The sequence below is a fragment of the Astatotilapia calliptera genome, chromosome 18 (assembly GCF_900246225.1).
Source record: "Astatotilapia calliptera chromosome 18, fAstCal1.2, whole genome shotgun sequence".
Classification (NCBI taxonomy): Eukaryota; Metazoa; Chordata; class Actinopteri; order Cichliformes; family Cichlidae; genus Astatotilapia; species Astatotilapia calliptera.
This window is the reverse complement of record NC_039319.1, coordinates 21203527-21226673: the sequence shown is the minus strand read 5'-3', so window position 1 is coordinate 21226673 and position 23147 is coordinate 21203527. Positions and strand designations below refer to the sequence as shown.

Below are 23147 nucleotides of genomic sequence, written 5' to 3'. Positions count from 1 at the left end.
ATAAATGGACATCCATATGTAAACGTGTGTGTGCCTGGAATACAGCGATCTAAGTACGACAGAAGTCCATAAAGACTGAGCGGGAGCGGGAGTGCTAGCCTCCAGGTGGGTGCAGAGGGGGGTGGTTAGAAGTGCTTTGTCAGCCTCACCCTCCCATTCTTTAAATGACAACAAAAAGAGCTCTCTCTCTAGATGTTGCTGTGTCATCGGGTCTGATTGTTTCTGTCCCCTCATCCCACTGTTCCATCTCCTGAGGCTACAGATTGTCTCGTGTAAAGCAATCACATCTGTAGCAAGGGAGCCATCTTCACATAATCACCCAGCACAAAGAAAAAAAATCAAATTAAGATGAAGGGGGGGGGGAGGCGGTCTTGAGTTTACAGGTTGTGATGAATCTTTCTGTAAATATTGCTCCTCCTCCTCCAGCAGACCCATAGAGAAGAACTGCGTTATCCCAGCTCTATTAAAAAACAATCAGGGCTGTGAGTTGCACTTGAGAACACTGAAGTCATCTCTTCTGTGTTATTTCTGGTCACTTTCTGCAACCCCTGGGGGAAGTTTTTCCAAGCCACAAGTCAAAGCACTTTGAATGAAAAGACTTCAAAGCGGAGCGGTCCACCTCTGGAAGAGGTCTACAAGGTGGAAGCCTTGCCAGACTTTTTTTTTTGTTTTTTTAGGATACATAAACTGAAGATATTAGATGTCTGCTATTGACATTTAGTGAACATTTGCTTTTAGGATATAAAATACAGAAAATACAGTTCACTTGGGACAGGCTTGGACTGACTGACTGATTTCATCAAACAAATCAGTACATTTATGTTAATGACAACGTTGTATCCTGGTAGATATATGAGTGATTCACTACCCCTCCAACAGGAGGGCGTTATGACAATAAATGAGTGAAATCTTGGAGACTTTGGGTGTCTTTGGGTTTTATTCTCACATTGTGTGGACAGTGTTACACACACACACACACACACACACACACTAATTGGCTGATTCATCATTTAATCAAAGTGGATAATTAACCAAACGAACAACCTTGAAGTGAGTACTATTGACAAAGTGTGAAGCCAGAGACTTAATAAGGCTTATTGGGTTACATACATGCTTGTCATGTGATCTATGTTAGAAGTGTAAATAGCTTGTTTAAATAGGCTGGACCTGTTAAGTAACAAAGTAGCTCATAAAGATTATTAAACCAAGCAGATTTTATTCTCACACACACACACACACACACACACACACACACACACACACACACACACACACACACACACATATATATATATATATATATATATATATATATATATAATTGATATGCTAGTAGGAATGGTGTTTATTAAGGTCAGGATTGTACACTCTGCAAGGTTTTACAGGTCCAGTCCAGGTGGAAAGGGTTCAGCTCAGAAATCATAGTGAGGCGAGGCCAGCCTGCAGCTCCTCTCTCCGTGTGGAGCAGGCCTAATGGCCGCCCGTTACGACATGACAGCTTCAACTTAATCCTCATTAAGCACTGTAACAATGCAGGAAGTAGCAGCAGCAGTCACGATTAGGCGGGCTCACTATTTGGCAGGAAATGGCTCCTTTCAGCAGCTACGTCCAAGACACCTAGAGCGTCCCAAAAGTTTTCACTTCTCACTGTAACCTCCTCCTCCTTCGGTGGAGACAGTCACCCGGCGGCATCGGTGCACGAAGGAATAAAGGAGGAGAGAGGGGGTGGGTGTAGGTGTACTGGGATCAGATTGACTAGAAATCAGGTATTGAGAAAAGATGAGCTTTTGTAAGGGGGTCTCCGATGAATGCCGGTATCTGCGTCAGGCTGCCTAACCTCATGTTCGTGGGTGGAAATTTCGTGCTTTTTCTGAACGCGGACAAAGGCAACTGCGCATCAAGTTAACACGCATGCACACATTTAGCGAACAGAAGGAGTTATTTGATCATTTTCACATTAAACAAGTTATAAATTTGAAGTCAGGGCGCAGATGTTTGCTGTTCCTGTGAATTCATTTGTAAAAGCTTTGAAGGATTCATGATTCCCACCCTGCTGGCCTTTCTCCAACTTGCGTAAAAATCAATTTAAGCGTCTTTAAAGAGGAAAATGAGTCTACGGGCGTGCCGATCTGACATAACCACCTATAAGAAAGGGATCTATTAAACCAACTCAGCCTGACACCAATTAAGTGTTCATTCAATGTTTTAGGGGTTTCATTGGTGCTATAGGGTCCTCACCAGTTTACATTGTAAACTGCGCTGATGTTGCACCATCTTTCTAACGTGTGAATGATTACTGTCTGTTCTCTAATCAGATTACGCAGATGAAGTTTGGCGTAATCACGGTGATAAAAATGTAATGGAGTCTCCACCGCGCGAGCGCATGTGTGTGTCTGTCTCCCTCTGTGGCAGGACTCTGCAGGCTGGCTGCTCACTGAACAGTGAAACCTTGTCTCCCTCTGCCCCCGGTGTGCCTTCATGTCCTACCTCACATGCATGCCTTACCTCAGCAGAGAAGACAGATGGCTGATTTTCAAAATAACTGCTCCAAATTCATCATCCAGAGTGAATGATGGGCTGTAGGTGTAAAGTGGTGGACGTGTAGCTTTTTAATTTTGTGTACTGAGGTTTGAGAATATGTTGTGGCACACATTTTCACTTTTCACATCTTCTGCAACTCATTCACCAAAATGAAGAGGTTTTAAAAGTGGACCCAGCTTTCACCACACCTGAAACACGAGACCTTTGTTGGCTTTTTGTCTGAGCAGGTGATGGTCTTCACTTCCCTTGTGGTCCTGATGTCATTCACACTTTTCATGCGCTGCAAAGATATTATTAACACATACAGCGGTTATGTACAGCAGTAGGCTTAATGTGAAATTACTATTTTCTATTCACTGTTCTCACTCCTACATAAGGATGCATATACTGTAGTTTTTCACACCATAACCTTTTCTCCTTAAATTAATCAAATGTAAGATTCATGTCTGTCTTTTAAGCATGTCTTAACCTCCAGGTCACCTGTCACCCATCATGGTTAGGTTTATTGAACCTACTAAAGAAGCAAACTAGAAGATAGTACCTATTAAATTTATCTTCATACAGTGGGGTTTCGATTTTTCTATTAAAAGTTTTTCAGTTTGGGTGATTAAAACAGATAAATTCTATTAAAAAATAAAACTATCCCAGTCTTTAGATGGTCAACCGGCTCCAGAAGATGGAAAAACTTGTCATTTCCACACACACAAGTAAAAAAAAAGAAGAACAAATCCAAGTTGAATCATAGAGAAATAAACTCCAGCATGGTGGCTTTAACAAACTCTTCTGGTTGATTTTCACTCATCCCCCCCGGCCCCTGCCCCATGGTTGTCCATGCTTCCCCAGGACTGGCCGTTAGGCCCACACCACAGCTCGGAATCCGCTGCATTAATCAAACATCATCTCAGGCGTTCATAAAACGTCAAACCCTTTTAGAAGACAGGCTGTATAATTAAAATCAGGTCTTGTGGTTGAACTTAACTTCTGTGTGGACTTGGAGACTTCTTTGCAAAACAGCTCTTTGACTTTACGTCACGCACAAAGTTTTGGGTTTCACATTTTTTGGTGCATTTTCCTCCACTACGATCCATCTGTACGCCAGGAAATTAAAAGGCGGACAGACATCACCGTGCGGCAACGCAAGTGCAAGTGAAGACTGCTCTTAACACATTCAAGCGACTCGCATAAATCGATGCAGACTTCAAACTGACAAAACAACAGTGTTTTTTGGACATTTTTTGAAATAATGTACAAGAATTATGAAACACAGTGGACGCACTGAACATGTGGACAAAATAATTCAATTACAGCACATCAGCCTGGTTTCCCACACAGTTCAATGTGATGTAATGCAGAGTGTGTGCTTCTACTGGAGAAGCTAAAACAGCTAAATCTTTGGTATGGCTCTGCAGGCATTATTTCACTCAATCATATGTGCTGAACACACAGTTATCAGGCTTTCTCCTCGCTGCAGCGCCGCACGTTGTTTCAGAGTGAATCCAAGTGTAGAAGCATATTCAGTGAAAACAAACAAATGATTCAACTTTAGAATCTTTATTCATAAAAAAATTTATACAAGTGTTAAAGTTAAGTCATGAAAATGACAACATGGCGAACAGAAATTAAACATTCCCTTTCATCACATGCTGTAAAATGGCAATAAAATAAATGGCAACCACACCGTACCAACCGAACGTCTTTGCTTTATCGCAATAATCACTATGCAGCTGACGAAACTCAGTAGTTGATTTTTAAAATACATTTGTAAAACTGTCTTAACTAATTAAATCTTTTCCTACTTTAGCATGAATTCAAAAATCATATCCTACATGCTATATAATAATAATAATAATAATAATATATCAAAACTATTATAAACTGTGTCGGCAAAAAAACAAAAAAAACCTTAAATAAATAAGTTATTTAAATATAGATACATAAAGACATCGTCTGGAAGAGATAAGTGAAACGGAAAACAGTATAACTCTGAAAACGTTTACAGGTTTCATTGTGAAACGGCACATGTGCAAAGAGGTAACAGTCGGTTCTATTTTAGTAGAAATGCTAGTCTTATTACTGGTTTGTTGACCCGGGGAAAATGTGCACAGCATAGAGATATACACAGTGAGAGTGAAATGACAAAAATCTAAAGGGAAGCACAGTCAGGCTGCAAGACTGTAGTGTCAAAAGATGTCAGATTAGTCTTTTTTTGTGACATCGCAGTCACATTTTACACTTTACATACAACTGGACGTTCAAGAAGTTCTTATGATGTTTCCAAAATGCTCCGCTGGTTTGGCCGTTTCATACAACTTTAAACATTTGATCCTTTTCAGCGAGTAAGCCATATCAAACATATCATTGCATAACATTAACATAATTACACATAGTATGCTTTGTAATGCGTATCCAAATATATCCTGACAAATACTCTATCAAAGTCTGTCGGCCTGTGCTTTTAAAGAGACAAATACTGAACTCGTGCACAACGAAACGACAAGCTAAACGCATCTGTCTGGCCACTGGTTCGACTTTAAAACAAACTCTTCAAAACCAAAAGCTTTATTTGACTTAATATAAGAACACATTCATGGTGGTTTGGAACAAAGGTTAAGAGACGAACTGCGTCTGTCACGTTCGTGGAACAACGCGGGTGAATTTAAAAGAAAAGTTCAACAAAACTGCAGATCTTTTGTTTTTTGTTTCATACAGAAAGAAGCAGGTCAGGTGGTGGGCATCACAGGTGTGCTCAGTGCAGTCTGTTGCTCAGAAAAAAGCCACACACAGTTTTTATACTAGCCTATGTTAGCAGCAACACACAGTACTCACTCACTTCCATTATTATTTGAGGTATTTAAAAGAACCCAGTGTTTTCTGAAAACATTCAAAGTGACTCTGTTATGCTTTAATGGAGTTAAAAGCCTCGCAAAGTTACAAAGACCAACGTTAGTGTCAAACTGGAGTTATTCTCAATAACAGAACTTCCTGAAACGCCAGTTTACAGTCCAGGCTTTCTACCTCACTGTGTATAACACAATGCATGCATGCATGATGACTAGTGTGACACACCCACAGACAAAGATTAAAGAGCTGATTAAATCCAGATGCAGTCAGCTGTTATTCTGCATCCACTTCTGCCAACTTAAAAATGTATCAGGTGGTCTTCATACACTCTGAGAGTTACTGCAATGTCCCCACAACATGAGGAAAATCTCTATAAGCTTAGTGTTTGTATGCTGTGTGGCTAATGTGGCTAACAGTACTGTTGTTCTCTCCAACTCTCTTCATTCACATGTACTGCCTGTTCTAACACCCCAAACAAAACTCATTTACAGATCTTCACACAAACCCACCTCAGTACGACTAAAGCAAACTAGCCATCACTTTGAAACCATCTTTCCTCCCGTTGCTCTCTGCTGCTAAAATCGCTGTTCGATAAAAGTCACTGTTCACATTGGCTAAAAGCACGTCAGTGTTGTGGTTTCAGGTAAATTTCAGAAAGAAGGTAAAAGGCAGGCAAAGTCGGTATGCAAAGGGCTTTTAAAACCGAGTGCTTCAGACAGTGGGTGAAAAGTGGCACCGCTGCAGTGTACAGTGTAAAAAATATGAATGTGTGAAAAACTATTCTAGTGAGTATGAGCCTATAAAGAACCACAACAGGGGCACTTTAACCCAGTCAAACCCAGCTGTGATGCCCCAGTGCCCCAAAAACGATGAAGGAAAGCACCAAATGGAAGTCTGCCAAATGACACAGTGCAGTGTGCCTCACTTTTTCCCTTAAATTCATTACTTCTCCTTTCTCTCTCTCGCTCTTTTTTTTTTTTACCCTTTTATCAGCTGCTTCTACTTTCAGACACCTCAGTTTTCTTTAACCGTTTTGTCTGCAGCAGCTGCTCTGTCTCTCATTTTCTCCGTCACTGTGGCATCGAGTTCTCAGAGTAGGCTGCCCAGGCTGGTCGTGGGTCCATTCTGAGGCTGGAACTGCACAGGAGGGAGGCCGTCTGTCCACTGAAACACAAAACAGAGGTTCCTTTGAAAACCCAACCAGGGTGGAGTGACTCACTGTTTATAGTGTGACTGATTGATGATGTGCTCACACTGATGAGGTTGTGTTCAGGGAGGCTGCAGGCTGCGATGTGGTCCTGCAGGAGCTGCTGGGAGAAGTTCTGATGCATCTGCGCGGCCTCGTGGGCGTCCATGGTGTTTCCACAAGCCTTGTTCAAATCTGCTGGGAAAAGATTAATTGTGTATGCTGATGATTGTTAAATTATTTTGGATCCAAACACCATTTCCAAACCTAGAATGCGCCGTATGTGTGCGTACTGTGATTAAATGATTTTTCACCCACTTGTTTTTCCCCAAGCTTCGTTCAGTTCTAATTCAGTTGTGGCTTCATTACTCTGTGATTTATTGATGCTATAACTGGCTGAGAAATGCATATCACTGCCCTTTCTGCAAGGGATCTTTCACCGTGAACCGAATACTGGTGCAAAATGATCAGCTGGAAATCAAAAAGCGCTTTTGTTATTCGAAGGGAGCGACAACTGTGCCAGGAAGGCGATGGTGCGTTCTTAGTATGTTCACTTGGCCAAAAATAACAATGTAGTTCAAAGAAACGTAACGGGCATTGTGTACTGTGCTGTAGCCGTGGAGCCATGGAGTTTATTTATCATGATCACATCATGAATTTTGACTAAAATAAACAAATTACTGTTAATTATCAACCACTGGGTTATCCATTACACCAAGCTAAAGCTGTCAAATAAGAGAATCCACAAATAAATACCATATTCATCAAAGTTACAATGTTCTGTTTTTTTCTTTTTGTTGTTACTGAAAATAAGCTAACTAACTGTTAACTATTATGGTGCTATAAGGGGGATGGGCTAGATAACAGGTGGCCCACCAACAGAGTACCGTGAAAAGTCTCGAGTCACCTCTCATTGCTTTATGTTTTCTTCTAAGGAGCCAGACGTTCTTGTAGTTTCATAAAGTGCTCTTGAGCAATAGTTGTTCAAGCTTTCTGAAGGTCTTTCAGAGCTCTTCTTTGGTCTTTGGCTGCTTTTTCACTCACTTTTTAGGCCATTCCTTGTATCCGACCATTTTCAGGCTAATGTGTTTGTTTTCTTTGTTATGCCACTTAACACTGACCTTTGAATCACTCAAGGATAAAAAAAACAAAAACTTGGGATGAAGGGGATGAACCAGTGTTGTGTATACACATAACAGAAAACTGCACAAAGAACCAATTTTAAACCGTATCTCTATGCACCAAAGTGCCTTAAGACAAAACAAAACAAACAAAAAAACTCCGGTTCGACAGGCATAAGATATTTTTGCAATAACAAGGTGATTCTGAAAAAGCTGTTAGATAAAAACTTGGCATATCTCAACTTGGTGTGCAGTGTGTTCTTAAAAAAGTTGAGGACACTGGACAAGTGGAGGAACAAGTTGCAAGACTAAAACTATCCACAGCAGATGAACAGAATCTGAAAGTAATATCCTTAAGAAGTAGGAAAGAATTCAGTAAAGACCTGAGAGATGCATCTGGATCTTCAGCTGATCCATCTACTGTTCAGTGAAGCCTCATCAGAAATGGTCTCAGTAGAAGGGGTGGCTGTCAAAAAGTCATTCTTAAGGAAGGGAAACAAGGAGGAAAGGCTGAGGCATGCCAAACTACACAAGAGCTGGACTGACAATCAGTGGCGAAGATTTTATGGAGAGATTTAAATTTTTATCGATTTGTGTGGATGAGGTGAGGAGAGAGGTACAACAGTGAGCGTTTACAGCCAGCTGTAAAACACGGTGGAGGCTCTGTCATGTTTGAGCTTCCTTTTCAGCCACTGGCATTGGGGATATAGTCAAAATTGATGGAATTATAAATTCACCTGTACCATCAGATTCAGATACACCATGAAATAAAAGCACTAAACTGCCAAAGGCTTCATTTTTCAGCATGACGACGATCCCAAACACACTGCCGATAAAATAAAAGCATGCCTGGATATCAGTGGATATGGACTGGCTTCCCAAAAACCCAGACATCAACAATATTGAAGCAGTGTGGGATCATCTTCACAGAGAACAGAACAAAAAGGCAGAAACATCCAAAGAAGAGCTTTGAATGTCCTTCAAGGAAGTGTAAAGAAATATTCCTGCAGACTACTTAAATAAATTACAAGAAAGCTGCCTAGACAGTTCAGCCTGTGTTAATGATTAAAGATTGTCAAACCAGATGTGGACTTTTAAGCTTGTTAGAAGTGTACAAACTCTGTTTTTGCCTTATATACTGTATTCCCATGTATATTTGTACATGTTTCAATAAACCACTGCATTTGTTTCCTATTTTCAGAGCAAAATATAATGAAATAAGAGGTGGCTTGAGAGTTTTGCGCAGTCACATAGTAGCTCATGCTCAAACACTACTCACAGGACTGTGAAGTGTTCAAAAACAAAGTGATACATTTACACTGCTTGGCTGTACTGCACCGACTAATGAGAATAAAACCCCACTGCAGGTGGAGGAGGCTCGCAAACAGAAATGTTTGAGTTCACAAAGTTTATGGCTACATAGTCAGAAGTAACTATGGTGATAAAAATCATGAAAATATGTGAAGATATGAGCTTGTCACTGATGTCAGCATAATGGTGACAAAAGCTCCATACCACACCTTTCTAATCTGGGAGTCGACCAATAGGATCCCTCCATGATCATGACTAAAATGATGAAACATGTGACAAAGCTATCACATCATTTCATGGAGTCCTTTCCTCATTTTGTGCGTACACAATTTATCAGCACAGAGAATCTCTGACTGTGTGACCCTGTGACTAATGTGCATGACAGTTATGCTCTGAAAATGGAAAGGGGCCCTCAAAATGACCATGACCTTTAGGGCAGTTTGGGTGAAGACCCATTGGGTAATCACTGTGTCGTGACACTAGCTCATTGGTCCTTCAGTCCGATGAGCTAAACTTAATAATTAAGTTGAAACATCATCTCTCATAATAACTTCTTTAAGGTTCACAACTGAATGTATTCTTCAGGTTGAACTACTCCAAACACAGCGCTTGTCCATTGCGACCCCTTCAGGCCAAATATTGTCACAATTTTGTTGTTTGTAATCTTAAGAGGGATTTTAGCTCATAAAACTCCTCTCGAGATTACAAACTATTTGGACCCATCTTAGGTAAATTAATTTTATCCCATAAACTGACCATAACACAAAAATTGAAGAAAGGCTCTGTGACAGCTGTACCTTTAAGAAGTGCCGAAGACCAGAGCTGCACAGACATGTCTGGGATCTTGCTTGCCAGCTGCATGGCAGGAACCACCATGTTGTTGCTTTCCTGGAAAAAAGAAATGAAGTCGCGATCACATCCGCAGTCCTAAAATAACTGTGCCACAGCGTGCGTGGTCTAACGTGCAGAACATGCGGTGGTTTGCAGTCTCACCCTGTGGTTGCCTAGAACAAAGAAGATGTGGCCCAGTAGGACGAGCGAGCACGCCATCAGCCTGTTTAGATCCTCTGCATTAGACATCTTCAGAGTCTCCCTTAGAAATCTCCTGTTGATATAAATTTTCACGATAATCTCCCTCATCCCAAACAACAAGAACAGAATATTAAAAAAAGTAACTTACTTTGCCTCGTTGTAACGTCCCTGAAAGAAAGACAGGAGCCCTCTGATGTAAAACGCTGCAGCTCGAAGGCAATGAGAGCTGAAAAAGTCAGTTATTTTATTTTAAAACAATAAAAAAAATGCCAAAAAAGTAACAAATCTGCACGATGTGTTTGTCTATGCAGCCTCTATAGTTACCTGACAGGAAAGTTGTGATCAGGGTTAATCCTCTCTAAAAGGCTATATAGCTGTTAATAAAAAAAACACAAACACACACACAGAAAAGGGAATTTAAACCAAAGGAGGCAAACATTTATTTAAAAAAAAAAGAAAAAAAAAAGGAATTTAAATACTACTAAAGCAGCAACTTTCAAACCTCTTGATGTCTGTTCCCTTCCCGAATGTAGACGCTTGCCAGGTTTGTCACAATGAACGTCCACAGTTCCTGATGTGTCGTCATCTAACAGAGGAAAGAGACACAGGGACTCACTGACAGCACAGAGCTATCTGAACACCACAGAGCCAAAAAATAATAATAAAATTACAGTCATTGCTGACAGACGGTCACTTTGTGTAAAAAAGTTAGCCGTGCATGAACTGATACAAACAGATGTTTGGTATCCTACCGGGTTTCCAGTATCTGGATAACCCGAAGAGTTCATGGCGAGTTCACAATGCACCTGGGACTTGGGATCTAAAAAGAAATGAAAGGACAAACAAATCCGGAGCTGATGGCGATGACGAAACTCACCTGCAGAGCTGCAGTGAACTGGGCTTCAGCATTGTCCATGCAGTTCACTGAGATACAGTACAGGCCCTGAGACACAAGAAGAGAAAACAGGTGTTAATGCTTCATATTAAATGAGACAGTTGTAGTTTGTAAACAGTAAGCGAGCAGTTAGAGAGGCACTTGAACAGAACCATAAGCTATAGAACATCAACCACAAGTGCACACTTATGAGACACATTTCATTGGGATTTAACTGAAACCTTGAAAAAGCACAGATCGTAAATGGGAAGGTTGTACATGCATCAGGGACCAATGTAGATACCTCTGCTGAACTTCTTTTTATAGCATCAGTCTTCTGAAATGCACTGAATGTCCTATTTTCCATAAAGCTTTGTATCATCAGTCATGTAAAAAAGAACGTACGCAGTTTCAAAGCTGACATTTTACATATCAGACGTAAAAAAAATAAAAGAACCATCTGGTCCTTAATCAGGTTCGTGATCAACAGCAAAGATGATGGAGTCAAAATCCAGAACCAGTGTGTGAAAAACTAAGTACACCTAATGATTCAATAGCTTGTAGAAGCACTTCTAGCAGTAATAACTTGAAGTGAACATTTTCTGTATGACTTCAATCTCTCGTGTTGCTTTGGAGGAATTTTAACCCACTCTTCTTCACAACGTTGCTTCATCTCGTGGAGGTTTGTGAGCATTCACTTATGCACAGCTCTCTTAAGGTCCCAGCACAGACTTTCAGTCGGGTTAAAGTCTGGACTTTGACTCGGCCACTGTTGTAGGTTTCCTTGGGATCATTTTCCCACTGCATGACTCACTGTCAGCCAACCTTTATCTGTGTGGCAGATGGCTTCACATCTGACTCTATAATACTTTGGTATATAGTTTTCTAATGTGCCAACTGAGGTCTGCAGTCTGAGATGTAGCTCTTGAGTGTTTCTGCAGTTTCTCTGAGCAGTACACGCGCTGACCTTGGGGTGAATAATCATCCTCAGTGTAGAATGAACTTCAGTGACTCACTTCCCAGACTGATGGGCAGCAAAAATTGTTCCTTTAATGTCACTGCTGATGTCCTTCCTTCTTCGTGCTGTGTTAAAACACACCTGAATGCTCCAGACCACGAAGCTACCAAAACCTCTGCTTTCATAGAAGTGCTCACAGCTGCTGCTCATGTGCATTTTCTTTAACTGCAGACTTACCAGGAGTGTATGAAGCTGGGCTGCGTGGTTGGTAAACAGCCTGGGTGACTGCTGGCACAGCTGGCAAACCTGAGAAATCTGAACACAAACCATTGCAATCTTAAGCTACAACTGCAAACTGCTGAGAATCTCCAAAGTACGTTAATGTCACAGAATCTATGCTTTTATCCAGAATCATTCATCTGACAACGTAAGGATAAAATCTCTACAGCTGGTGACTCACTTCTTGTAAAGCTGTGGCCTTGTGTCCAGTGACCAGCCGGCACATGATGATATGCTCCAGCAGGATGACTTGAAACGTGGACAGGATGGGACTGCTGTCCAGCACTTTGAGCACACAAATCGGAGGTGATTGATTAACACCATCATCAAGTAGGAAATAATAAGCGAGTGTACGCCATCAAACTTACTCTTCAGCTTCTCCAGCTGCATGAGCGCCTTGTCTGTGTACTTCTGTGCTTTCTCCAAGTATCCCGCCTGCATGGAGTGCATCACAGTCACCTTTTCAGACAAAAACAAACAAGCGATATTACACAAAACGTTATCTGCTTTTGCACTATACTTTCAGAGTCTTTCGCAAGCTGTGTGTCAGTAACAGCATCTCACCAGATACACAAGCACACACATGTGCTCCTTGGGCAGCCAGTGGAAAAGGGCTGCTGGATTAGTGGGAAGGATCTCATCGTCGTGGAGAGTGGAGATGGTCTGGATGCACTGCTGCAGCTGCTTCAGACAGGGCTTCACGCTCTTTACCTGAATCCGACACGTGCACAGACACTTTGAAGGTTACAGTCGGTCATTTAAAAGAAAAAATAAAATTGAATACTCTTTTGTGTGAATGTGTGTGTGAATGGGTGAATGACTGAATGTAGTGTGAAGCGCTTTGGGGTCCTTAGGGACTAGAAAAGCGCTATACAAATGCAGGCCATTTACCATTTTACCATTTTATACAGTGATTAGTGTGTAAATATGCCTTCCAACAAATGTATGCATTCTCATAACTTGAGAATTAATCCATTAAAAATAAGTAGGAGCAGGCACCAGTGAGTAGAAGCTGACATGTTACCCTTTAATCTTAAATACAGTGGACCTTTCACCAAATCCAGTTTTATGTATGTGGCTAGAGACCAGCCGCATAAGTAGGACACCAAAGGTCAGGGAGAAGAGAAGTCGTAGCCGTTCCTGTGACGTGGAAGCAAATCGTGCCTGCACTTCCAGACTCCAGATATGAAGAATCATAAATGTGTTTTCTTGTCAGAGAAGGGGCCCCGTCACCGAAGAAGTGAAAGCGTGAAGGAAAGAGATAACCCACCGACATCTAGATAAAACCTCCTCAACACCTGAAGCCTCATCTATGAACTGAAGTCAGGGCTCTAACACACAAAAAACGCACACAAGCATCTTATCTCCAGGTAGCTGACAATAAGATGGCTAAACAACATCAGCAGCTGGTTATAAGCTAACATTATTGCCAGGCTCGAGTGTCCTGAAAATTCCACTTTTCCTGCGATAAACTGATTACACTCTCTCACCACATGAGGGTTTATTCACCAAACATCAGAGCCCAGCAATGTTAGACCCACTTTAACGAAAGTTTCACCAATGCTGGCTAACAACAGCAAATAGAGCAGCGTTTACTGGCAGAAAAGTTCAGCATATCCTCAACAACTCATCACAGTAATGCTGTTATCGAACAGAACTGAGCTTCACTGACTCAACAGCCAATATCCTTTTACAAAGCTTCACAGCCTCCAATACACTAAATAGATGTGGACACATATTGATATCTGAGGTAAACAGCGGACAGACAGCCTACACTGATTACAGATGAGCGGAGGTGAGAGTTGTTTGCCCTACAGAGGCCACCGTCGCTGGAATTATGCATTTGAATTGGGATGGATAAGAAGACAGAACTTAGTTATCCGCAATCTGCAATCTACTGACATCTAGTGGTGAGATTTTACACACTGCAGCTTTAACTTTGCTCTGAGCATCATTTTAGCATAATGTAAAAGCATACAGATTTATATTTGATATCTGGCACAAGTTATGGGGTTAAAAAAAAACTTGATTTAAAATAGATGTTTCTTACATTTTTGTGAAACTTCAACAATAACGTATCTATTTAGAGCCGGTAATGAACCACGGGAATACCTGTCCAGCATCCAAGTAGTGTGTAACCTGCAATACCAGGAAGAAAACTCTCAGCGACTCCTTCTGAATGGGGTTTCCCTGCCAGTTCTCCACAATGGTCCCACATAGTGTCAGCAGCGGGTGGACCTCGCTCAGCTTCCTCTCCATCAGCAGTAGCTACAGAGCCACAAACACACATTAAGAAGCTGCATAATCAGAAAACAACACAAGTTAACACATCGAGCGCTTTTAGTTAGAGGAGAATGATTTAAGCTTACCATTCCTTTGCTTAACAAGAAGAGGGCTCTGTGGGAAAATGAAAGAACAAACTTAACGTGAGTAAATGCATGACCACGGATGAATCACTTATCTCACTCGGAAAACAGAAATCTGACCCGTTTACCTCGTGTATTCTGATCCCATGACTCTTGCGTACTCTGCTCCAACTCCTAATAGGTCACAGGCGGACACCAAATCTTTCTCCAGTGCGTGCAGTTGCTGAAGGAGACAGAACAACATTGCGCTCATACATCAGCCGCGCTTCAAATTAACATAACGGGCACGAGTAGGTTTGTAATGTTGAGAGGTTTCTTACTGCCAGCTGAAAAAGCAGCCTGCAGTGCCAGTAGGGAGTTTGCTGGGAGATCTGGATGGCCTTCCGCAGCACCGGCTTTGCAGAGTCCACCAAGTTCTTGGAGAAAGAAGCAAATAAGTAATTGAAAGAATCTGAATTCATTTTCTCTTGACTTTAAGTCACAATCTAATTGGAATCAGAATCAGCTTTATTGATCAACTATGTGTACACGCACAAAGAATTAAGCTCCAGTTACTTCTTTGCTCTTAGTGTACAGAATAGAGTAGACAAGAGAGGATGCTAACATGACATCAACATGGCACATAGACAGTTATATATACACAAACACACATGCATGAGAGCATGCATTTTATTCATTCAGATTATTGGCCAGAGGTTTTTCAGGTTGTTATCTCTGAGTTCTGAACACAAGGCTTGCACGTGACTCAGGTGTGCTCAGCGGTACAGCAGTGAGTATGCCGTCACTGCGAGCAAAACCCAATAAAATAAACAAATGCACCTCTGCAAAAGTTTGTCCAAGCATTGTTTTTTTTTTACAAACAGGGAAGATGATGATAACATGGATGTACATACCTGTTGACAGTAAAACTCGGAGAGAATACTCGCTGCCTCAAACTTGACATCTTCAAACTGAGAGATCTGATAGGTGTTGTTAAAGATGCAACCTACAATGTGAAAACTCACCTGGTTTTAAGGAGATGCTTAAGTGGCACAACTTAAAAAAACAAAAACGGGTTGCATGGGTTTTAATACTGCACATGAAAAAGGATATCTGCTGTGATATGAACCACTAAGGAAGAAAAAAAAGGAAACAGATCATCAGTGAGAGCACGGTGGACCCTGGGTGGTGCAGTGATCATAAAACGGTGGTGGTGGTGTTTCTAGTACTGATCATCAGTGCTGCTCACCGCTTTCTCCAGGTGACTCTGGGCCAGCTCGCTGTTCTTTGTGTGGCGGTACAGCACCGAGCCCAGCTGGAGGTGAGTCCGGGCCTCGACCCTCGGGGGCGGCTTGAACTGAAACACTGCTTGCAGACAGTGGACGCAGAGTCGGATCTTTGGAGGACTCGACGTGCGGAAATGTTCCGCAAAGCCCAGCAGAGCCAGATACCAAGGCTCCGGGGCCTCTGTGCTCGCTGCCATCCCAAGTCGTCCGGGGATAAAAACAACAATTTACCGTTGGGACAACGTCCCCAGCTTCAGCTTGCCCCAGCTGCGCGTTCCACCTCTGTCATTTGCATGAATCGGAGTAATAGCGCCAGGGAGCTAGTCCGAAGAAAAATAACTTCCGGTTATAGCTTTTCAAATATGGACACACCAAACAAGAACATATTTAGTATGTTGTAAACCTATCTGTTAAACTTGCCTGACGTGGATACAATATTCAAACAGAAAGAACAATTTTCCATCATTTAGTTTTTTGACAAGTTACTTTTATAAATAATTGAAATCCCCTCCTTTATTTTGAAAGGGTATTCGTCAAAGTAAAAATATCATTTCAAATCCTTTTTATCATCCACTAAAAAATACATGTTACGTTAAATAATCACATATAAATAATATGAATAATTTACTGCCATCTTCTCAAGATATAATGTAGTAATTGTAAAATTTGTGAGAGGAACCTATGCTTTTCAGACTATGTTCGAGAAGAGCAAAAATTTGTGTGGGACATTTGGAGAAATTTGCTATTCACGTACATTTTTCCGCAGAACTTCTCTTCTCTGTGAATAGTACCAAACAGTCGACAGCGAAAACTGCGTTACTGTGATCGCTTCATTCATAATACCGGAGAAAGCATCCTCTTTCAGGGCGGAGGTAATATCCAAAGCATTTGACTGAATTACTTTTAATCGGCTGATATAAAATAACAATGAAAACAACGAGAAATACCACAGTAAGGGTCTTATTTAACGATTGCCCTGGAAACTTCACCGGCTACAGTAACAGGGAATGGAGCTCATGTGCTTTAGCCAACAATAGCTGTCGGTATTAGCTACCTTAGTGGAGACTGAATCCGCCCAACACTGCTGAGGTTTCACTTCGTTGTTGCATTTAATTTCAGAGTTGAAGATAACGAGGCAAAATGGCCAAACGGAGAATCACACAGGAGACCTTTGATGCTGCTGTCAGGGAAAACATGGAGGAGTTTGAGATGGACCCAGACGAGGCTTTGAGGGAGGCTGTGGAGCAGTTTGAGTCTCAAGGTAAATGTCACAGTTGGTTAATGTACACTGACTGTTACACACTTTGTCAGGGTGACACCGTGTCGGTTAAGATTGATATAAACTTCAGGCCGAATGACAAGGTAAGAGTTGCATGTCTATTGAAATTAAGTCACTGATGGTCAAGCTGCAGAAGACTGGAGCCATGAGCATGTGCAGTGCTCAGGAGGAAGACCACAGAGAAGGTTGTAGTGTAGATGAATGTAGTGAACGAGAATACACAGAAGGTTGGTGTGACGGAGAAGGATGCCAGTGATAGGGTGAGATGGAGGCAGACAATGCCCTGTGGCAACGGCTAAAGAGAGCAGCCAAAAGAAGAGGAGGAGGAGGAAGAAGATGTAAAGTGCTCATGAAACATGTGTCCTTTATTTTTTTGGTTCTGTCACATTTTATTTTGTTTTATGTTAAAATTTCTTTACTTTAAAGTTTTGCCTTATATTCTAACATCTGTAACATGTCATGTTATCTGTATGCATGCAGATGTTAGCCAAGATCAGGAATGTCAAACTCATTGTACATTGCAGGCCGCATACAGCCCACTTTGATCTTAAGTGTGCTGGACCATTGATACAGCTTTTTCTATTATTTTCACTACACATTTGATTCTGGGCCCTGGACTTAATGTTTGACAACTCTAGCCTTGATCCTTCATTTAATGGGAAGGTGAACTTACTATGCTGATAGACAGATTCCCTGTTTACTGCACTGTGCACTGCGAATTTTTAGTCTGTTTGAAAAAATCCAAAGTAAAAAATGTTTCAGTTTTTCCACATCAGCAGCATTAGAAACGGTCCAGATCATAAAACTCTGATTTTTGATCGGCCAAATCTAGATTAATCTCTGTTTTTGATTTGTGTAACCATTCTTTTACCTCTTTCACTGTGGTTTTATGATTAGTTCAGTTTGTCTGTTTGGTCACTGTATTACTCAAAACTTATGAAAGGATTGGCATGAAACTTTTTAGGAGAGGTGGAGCTTGGCCTAAAATTAAAGTGATTAAATTTTGGATTCGATTTGCATTGTGAGAGCAAAACTGAACATTTTGCAACATGTCTGTACAAGTACACTGTTACATCCCCACAAATAAGGTCTAGGGGTAGGTGTGGGGGAGCAGTAACAAATAGAACTGAAAGGCAGAAAAGGAAGCCAGTTCATGCATGGTGTGTAGGGGCTTTTCAGCAAAGGTATGCAGTCTTAAACTGGTCTTGCTTTATTTGTGTGCTTGTAAAAAAGAAGCAACATCCCTTTGTCTTTTTCCTTTTCAGTCTGTTCAAGTTTCATTCTCATGAATATGTCTTTGTAGCTGGTTCTCCTCAGTAACAGAGAGGGAAAACTGTACACAGACACACAGAGCACACACACAGACTTCTTTATTATCAAGCACAAAAGAAAAACGTTTGCTCAACCAGCTGCCCAGATTCAGAGCATTATTGTTTCTGTGCTTTGCTCTGTTCTCTCGTCCTCTAGCACCCCTGCACTTACCATGTAGGGAAAGAGAGTATTTAGCAAATGCAAGTGTGCCATGCATTCAACCATCCCATCCCTTTCCCTCTTACAGCCAAGCTACAAACTATATCCCACTGCCACAATCCTCAATAAAGTAGCAAACTCTTCATAACTGGATCAGTTGGCTTCTTTTCTCTTCAGACTTTAATCAGCTATAATTTACTTTTACTGCTGCTGTCCCTCCTGTCCCCACAGTGACCCTCTCCATTTGCTTCTGCCATCTATCTGTCCGTTGCTCCATCCATCTATCTGTCCCCCTGGGCTGGAACCTATCCCAGCTTACCATAGTGCGGGAGGCAGGGTACATGCTGGACAGGTCGCCAGTCTGTTTCAGGAGTAACACAGAGAGAGAGACAACTATTCATCCTCACATTAACACATATGACACATTTAGAATCACCAATTAATCCAACCCCACTAACTCCACGCCTTTGGACTGTGGGAGGAAGTTGGAGCACACACAGAGTTTAACTTTCCTTATTTTTTTAAAGATAATGACAGATTAACTTTATGAATTGACTTATTTCTCAATCAAATGTGCACAAAGCACTGATACAAAGCTTCTTTTCTTTTTCTTTTTTTTTTACAAACAAATCTTCATATATAGATCCCGTGGCTGAGGTTTGCTGCTTCTAACAGAAGCTACAGTAAAGACATTTTGGGAATGTTGGGAAAGCAATAAGTACTAAAAAGTAATTTATTCCTTGTCCTTACTTTAATCAGCTTGAAGCCTCTGTCTTGAATAACAATTAACACATAAGGTTAGTCCACTTCTCGCCCAGCGAGACCTGTGAAAGGCTCCAGGCCCGTCAAATATGAAGAAGAGAGTGCACTGACACTCTGATAATTACAATAGCTTTTTTTTGTTGTTACTGCCACTTCTGAGATGTTAAAATGGTCAATAAAGAAGTTATGTTGCCCTTTGGAGCTTTTTTTTGTGAACTTCATGTTGTGCTGTGAGTCAGCATTAAATCTAATCGTATGTGTTCATGCAGGTGTGGACCTCAGTTGCATAGTGAAAGCTGTCCCAACATTATCATCGGCTGACAGTCAAGAAGAGCAGACACACGAGGTCCTACAGGTGAGTCTTGATCTGTTTTACTGAAAAGAGAATGCTTATTCCAAAGTTTTATCTATATTAAAAATGTTTTTTTTTAATCATTTCAGGCGTTGGAGTCCCTCCGAATTGGAAGAGACTCTGCTGGTGTGACAGCAGACCTAAAAAACTTCACTGAGCAGTGCTCACTGGGATTCGCCCAGCGGTACCTCGCTGCCCAGAAAGACGCCTACCCCGTCATCCTGTCCTACTGCAAAAAGAGCACGGAGGAGCAGGGAGCAGCATTAGCTGCGCTGTCTGCTCTGGCTGCGCTGACGGATGGACAGCCAGACTTGCTGGATGCAGAGGGCCGGCAGTTCCTATTGGATGTCCTTAAGAAGTACCAGGCAGAGTCTTCTGTTACACGCGTCGCCATCAGTGCCGTGCGGCACTGCTGTTTAAAGCACGAACAGAACAGGCAGGATTTTGTTAAAGGCGGCGTCCTGCCGCTGCTCACTGTTGCCATCACACAGCACGGTGAATGTGCGGAGATGGTTAAGGAGGCCTGCGCAACTCTCCGAGTCATGACCTTTGATGATGACGTGCGGGTTACGTTTGGGCACGCTCATGAACACGCCAAGAGTATTGTTCTTGAACACAGCGGACTGAAGGTGTTGATTGAGGCTGCCAAAGGTAAGGCCAGCTGATCATATCAATATAGATTTAGCTTCTGCGCTTTCTAGTCGCTTTGTATTTGCTGGTACACTTAAATAATTTTGATTTCTTGGATATCTTCCATGCAGCTCACCTTGGCAACACTTCTGTTTTGAGTGAGCTGTGTGCGACTTTATCCCGTCTGGCTGTACGGAATGAGTTCTGTCAAGACATCTGTGATATGGGTGGATTAAAACTCATGATGACTTTGCTCGCAGACAGCTATGAGTCAGCGGTAACGTACAAGAAGCAAAGATCGTGATGAGGATAGAGTCCAGGTTTGTTTTTTTTTCGCTGAAGTGTTTGTCTTCCCACAGGAGCTGGTTCGGCAGGTTCTTAGCGCGATCCGAGCCATAGCAGGAAATGATGACGTGAAAGACGCTGTTGTTAATGCCGGTGGAGTTCAGCTCATTGTCATCGCCATGAACAGGCACATGAGCAACTCTGCTGTGAGTGTCACTGTTGTACCTACATGTTAAATCATGCTAAATTGGTCTCTGTGCATTGAAACAAACAAACACACAAATGAGGGATACACTGACTGAAAGAATCCTCTAAGATGTTCTAAGATTGTGCTCACTTTCTGCCATAGGTGTGTGAGCAGGCTTGTGCATGCCTCTCTGTCCTTGCTCTACGTAAACCCAACAACTGCACGGCCATCATGGAGAATGGAGGTGCCTTGGCTGCCCTGCAGGCTATGAAGACTCATACCGATGTGGTGAACGTGCAGGTAAGATCATGTCGTCAGTGAACAATATGCTCCCTGGGATCTGGAGTCTTTGTGACTGTGATTCACGTTTGGTGTTCTGCTCTTTACAGAAACAAGGGTGTATGGTGCTCAGAAATCTGGTCGCACGAATGCGTAACTTCAGCCAGCCAATCTTGGAGATGGGAGCAGAAGCGCTGATAGCCCAGGCGCTGCAGAACCATCAAGACTGCGGTGATGTAGGCAAAGCGGCCCTGAGAGATCTGGGATGTCAGGTGGAGCTTCGGGAGCTGTGGACCGGCAAACATGGCAGCCTTACCAACTGAAAGTGGAGCACAGCACCACTGCAGAAGGTTCGCAAGGAATGTTCAACACACCTTGCAGGGATGGGGTGGGGGTTTAATAGCAGACATTCAGTCCCGCCCACTGTGATTTCATTTCCCGGCAGAGGTTTAGGTGAGGCTTAACCATCAACTGCCATTGCATGCAGCCACATGATGAAGGAGAGACGCTGGTGATGTCAGTCTTCCTTCCATATTCGTATGAAAAAATAAAATAGCTTGTTAGTTAGCCACTTAACCACTAAAGTACAACAATCAATAGCCATAGACAGTATAAAAGATGGCTGTCGCTACCGTGATGTCACTCAGTGATTTGTGAAGCCCTGTTTTGATGCCTCAAGCTGAGAGTTTTTGCCATCACCATCTTGATGTTTTGAAATCAGACGTGATGAGTGAGGGAGGGAACTGTGACAGCACGTGCTTACTGGCAATCAATCACAGTTGTTTAGCTAATGAGATTATCTTGAATAATCTTCGTTTCTGACACTTAAGATGACCAAAATTTACAAAATAGACTGAGTTTTTATTCAGTATGTCCTAAAATATGTGACAGAGCCCATAAAATCATCAGTTTATGGTTTACAAAAGTCAAGATTGTTGTTCTTTTTCCCTTTTCGACTTCTATAGGACTATGGGATAGTATTTTTGTAGGCACAGATGATGCCTTATGGTGTCCATTAAAATTAATCCAGGTTTAAGATACCATATTTGATACTTTGTTAGTAGTACTGATAGCCAGTAGCCTAGCTAGCTGAAGTAAGACAAAAAACATTTGAAAGCATATGAAGAAAAGCTTTCAGCTTTAGTTTCACATCTGGTTGAAAACATGTGGTCATTAAATGCATGAAGAGGGACAAAGAAGGGTGTGCTTTAGGGTGTGGCAGGCTTGTAAATGAGAAAGTGCCCTGACCCTTGTTATCTCGGTGAGTCCACCCCTCTCTTGTCTTGTCAGGTTTGAAAATACAAAGATGGTGAGACTCGAGGCTTCAAGATGATTTTTTTTAACCAGCAATTTAATTTGCTGTATTTCAACAAAAAGTTACAACAACCTGTGGCCCTAGGGTTTTCTTTGAGGTCTGTAAACACAGCAGATGTAAATGGGTTTAATCTTACCCACAATCTATCCCTGTTTTAGTGGTAGCCCAGCTAAAATCTGCCCACATTTCACATTTGAACCAACAACATTGGCCCTGTTCTACTTGCCACAAACACTTAAATATGTCTCCCTGAGTGCAATTTTGGCTAAAATGTAATCCTGTCATGTTTATATCTAACATATAAACATAGTAGAAGCAAATACTCTCTTAGTGAGGCATATTTGCACAGTACATTTGCTGAAAAGCATTTCAGCCAGTGTGAATCAACACACGACCAGTCACGATGCTTTTGCAAGAATCGAAAGTGTTTTCCAGTATAAATAAGTACAAAAAGGCCTTTGTAGTGCTGTTGTATGCGTTTTTATTATTTATGTAAAACTTTTTTTTTTTTTAAGTGTTTTTGTAAAATGTTGTATGAGTGCATTTGCTGCTATGCAACTGCTCTGTAAGTGGTGACTTATTTCCTGTGTTGGCAGGGCCAAATTGTACATGTTTTGAATGCCTTACACATGCTTTACTTTTAGTTTGTAAATTTGTCATTAAAGTTTAACACAGTATGATACCATCTTCTGTTATCTAGCTGTGTGTGATAGTAACAGACCCTGTATCTCTAGCAAGAAACTGCAGGAGGCCCACTGCCTGCTAAGTAGCTCTCCTACTCACGCCCCTCTAACTGACCTATCCAAGCGTGCCG

At 41.7% G+C, this 23147-nt stretch overlaps 2 protein-coding genes across 3 annotated transcripts; one reads left to right on the top strand and one right to left on the bottom strand.

Annotated features, from left to right (window-relative positions):
• Window positions 1-4076: 4076 nt before the first annotated feature.
• On the bottom strand, window positions 4077-16870 carry mau2 (MAU2 sister chromatid cohesion factor). 2 transcript variants are annotated; one of them, XM_026148890.1, is made up of 20 exons: window positions 16829-16868; window positions 15738-16094; window positions 15602-15619; window positions 15403-15468; window positions 14830-14925; window positions 14638-14732; window positions 14513-14540; window positions 14256-14411; window positions 12708-12854; window positions 12512-12602; window positions 12325-12428; window positions 12102-12179; window positions 10910-10975; window positions 10535-10618; window positions 10357-10406; window positions 10181-10258; window positions 9994-10105; window positions 9798-9888; window positions 6636-6763; window positions 4077-6546 (listed from the first exon to the last, which is right to left on the bottom strand). In XM_026148890.1, exons 2-20 carry the CDS (start codon window positions 15969-15971, stop codon window positions 6472-6474), a joined length of 1797 nt encoding a protein of 598 aa, XP_026004675.1. In that variant the 5' UTR covers window positions 15972-16094; window positions 16829-16868; the 3' UTR covers window positions 4077-6471. The 2 variants fall into 2 exon arrangements, with proteins under 2 accessions (XP_026004675.1, XP_026004676.1); XM_026148891.1 differs by lacking the exons at window positions 4077-6546; window positions 6636-6763 and adding an exon at window positions 8099-8171 and having other exon boundaries at window positions 16829-16870.
• On the top strand, window positions 16491-23015 carry armc6 (armadillo repeat containing 6). The gene is made up of 8 exons (XM_026148892.1): window positions 16491-16646; window positions 16894-17035; window positions 19555-19640; window positions 19727-20288; window positions 20399-20544; window positions 20627-20758; window positions 20902-21039; window positions 21129-23015. The coding sequence occupies exons 2-8, from the start codon at window positions 16915-16917 to the stop codon at window positions 21339-21341; spliced, it is 1398 nt and encodes a 465-aa protein (XP_026004677.1). The 5' UTR covers window positions 16491-16646; window positions 16894-16914; the 3' UTR covers window positions 21342-23015.
• Window positions 23016-23147: the final 132 nt, after the last annotated feature.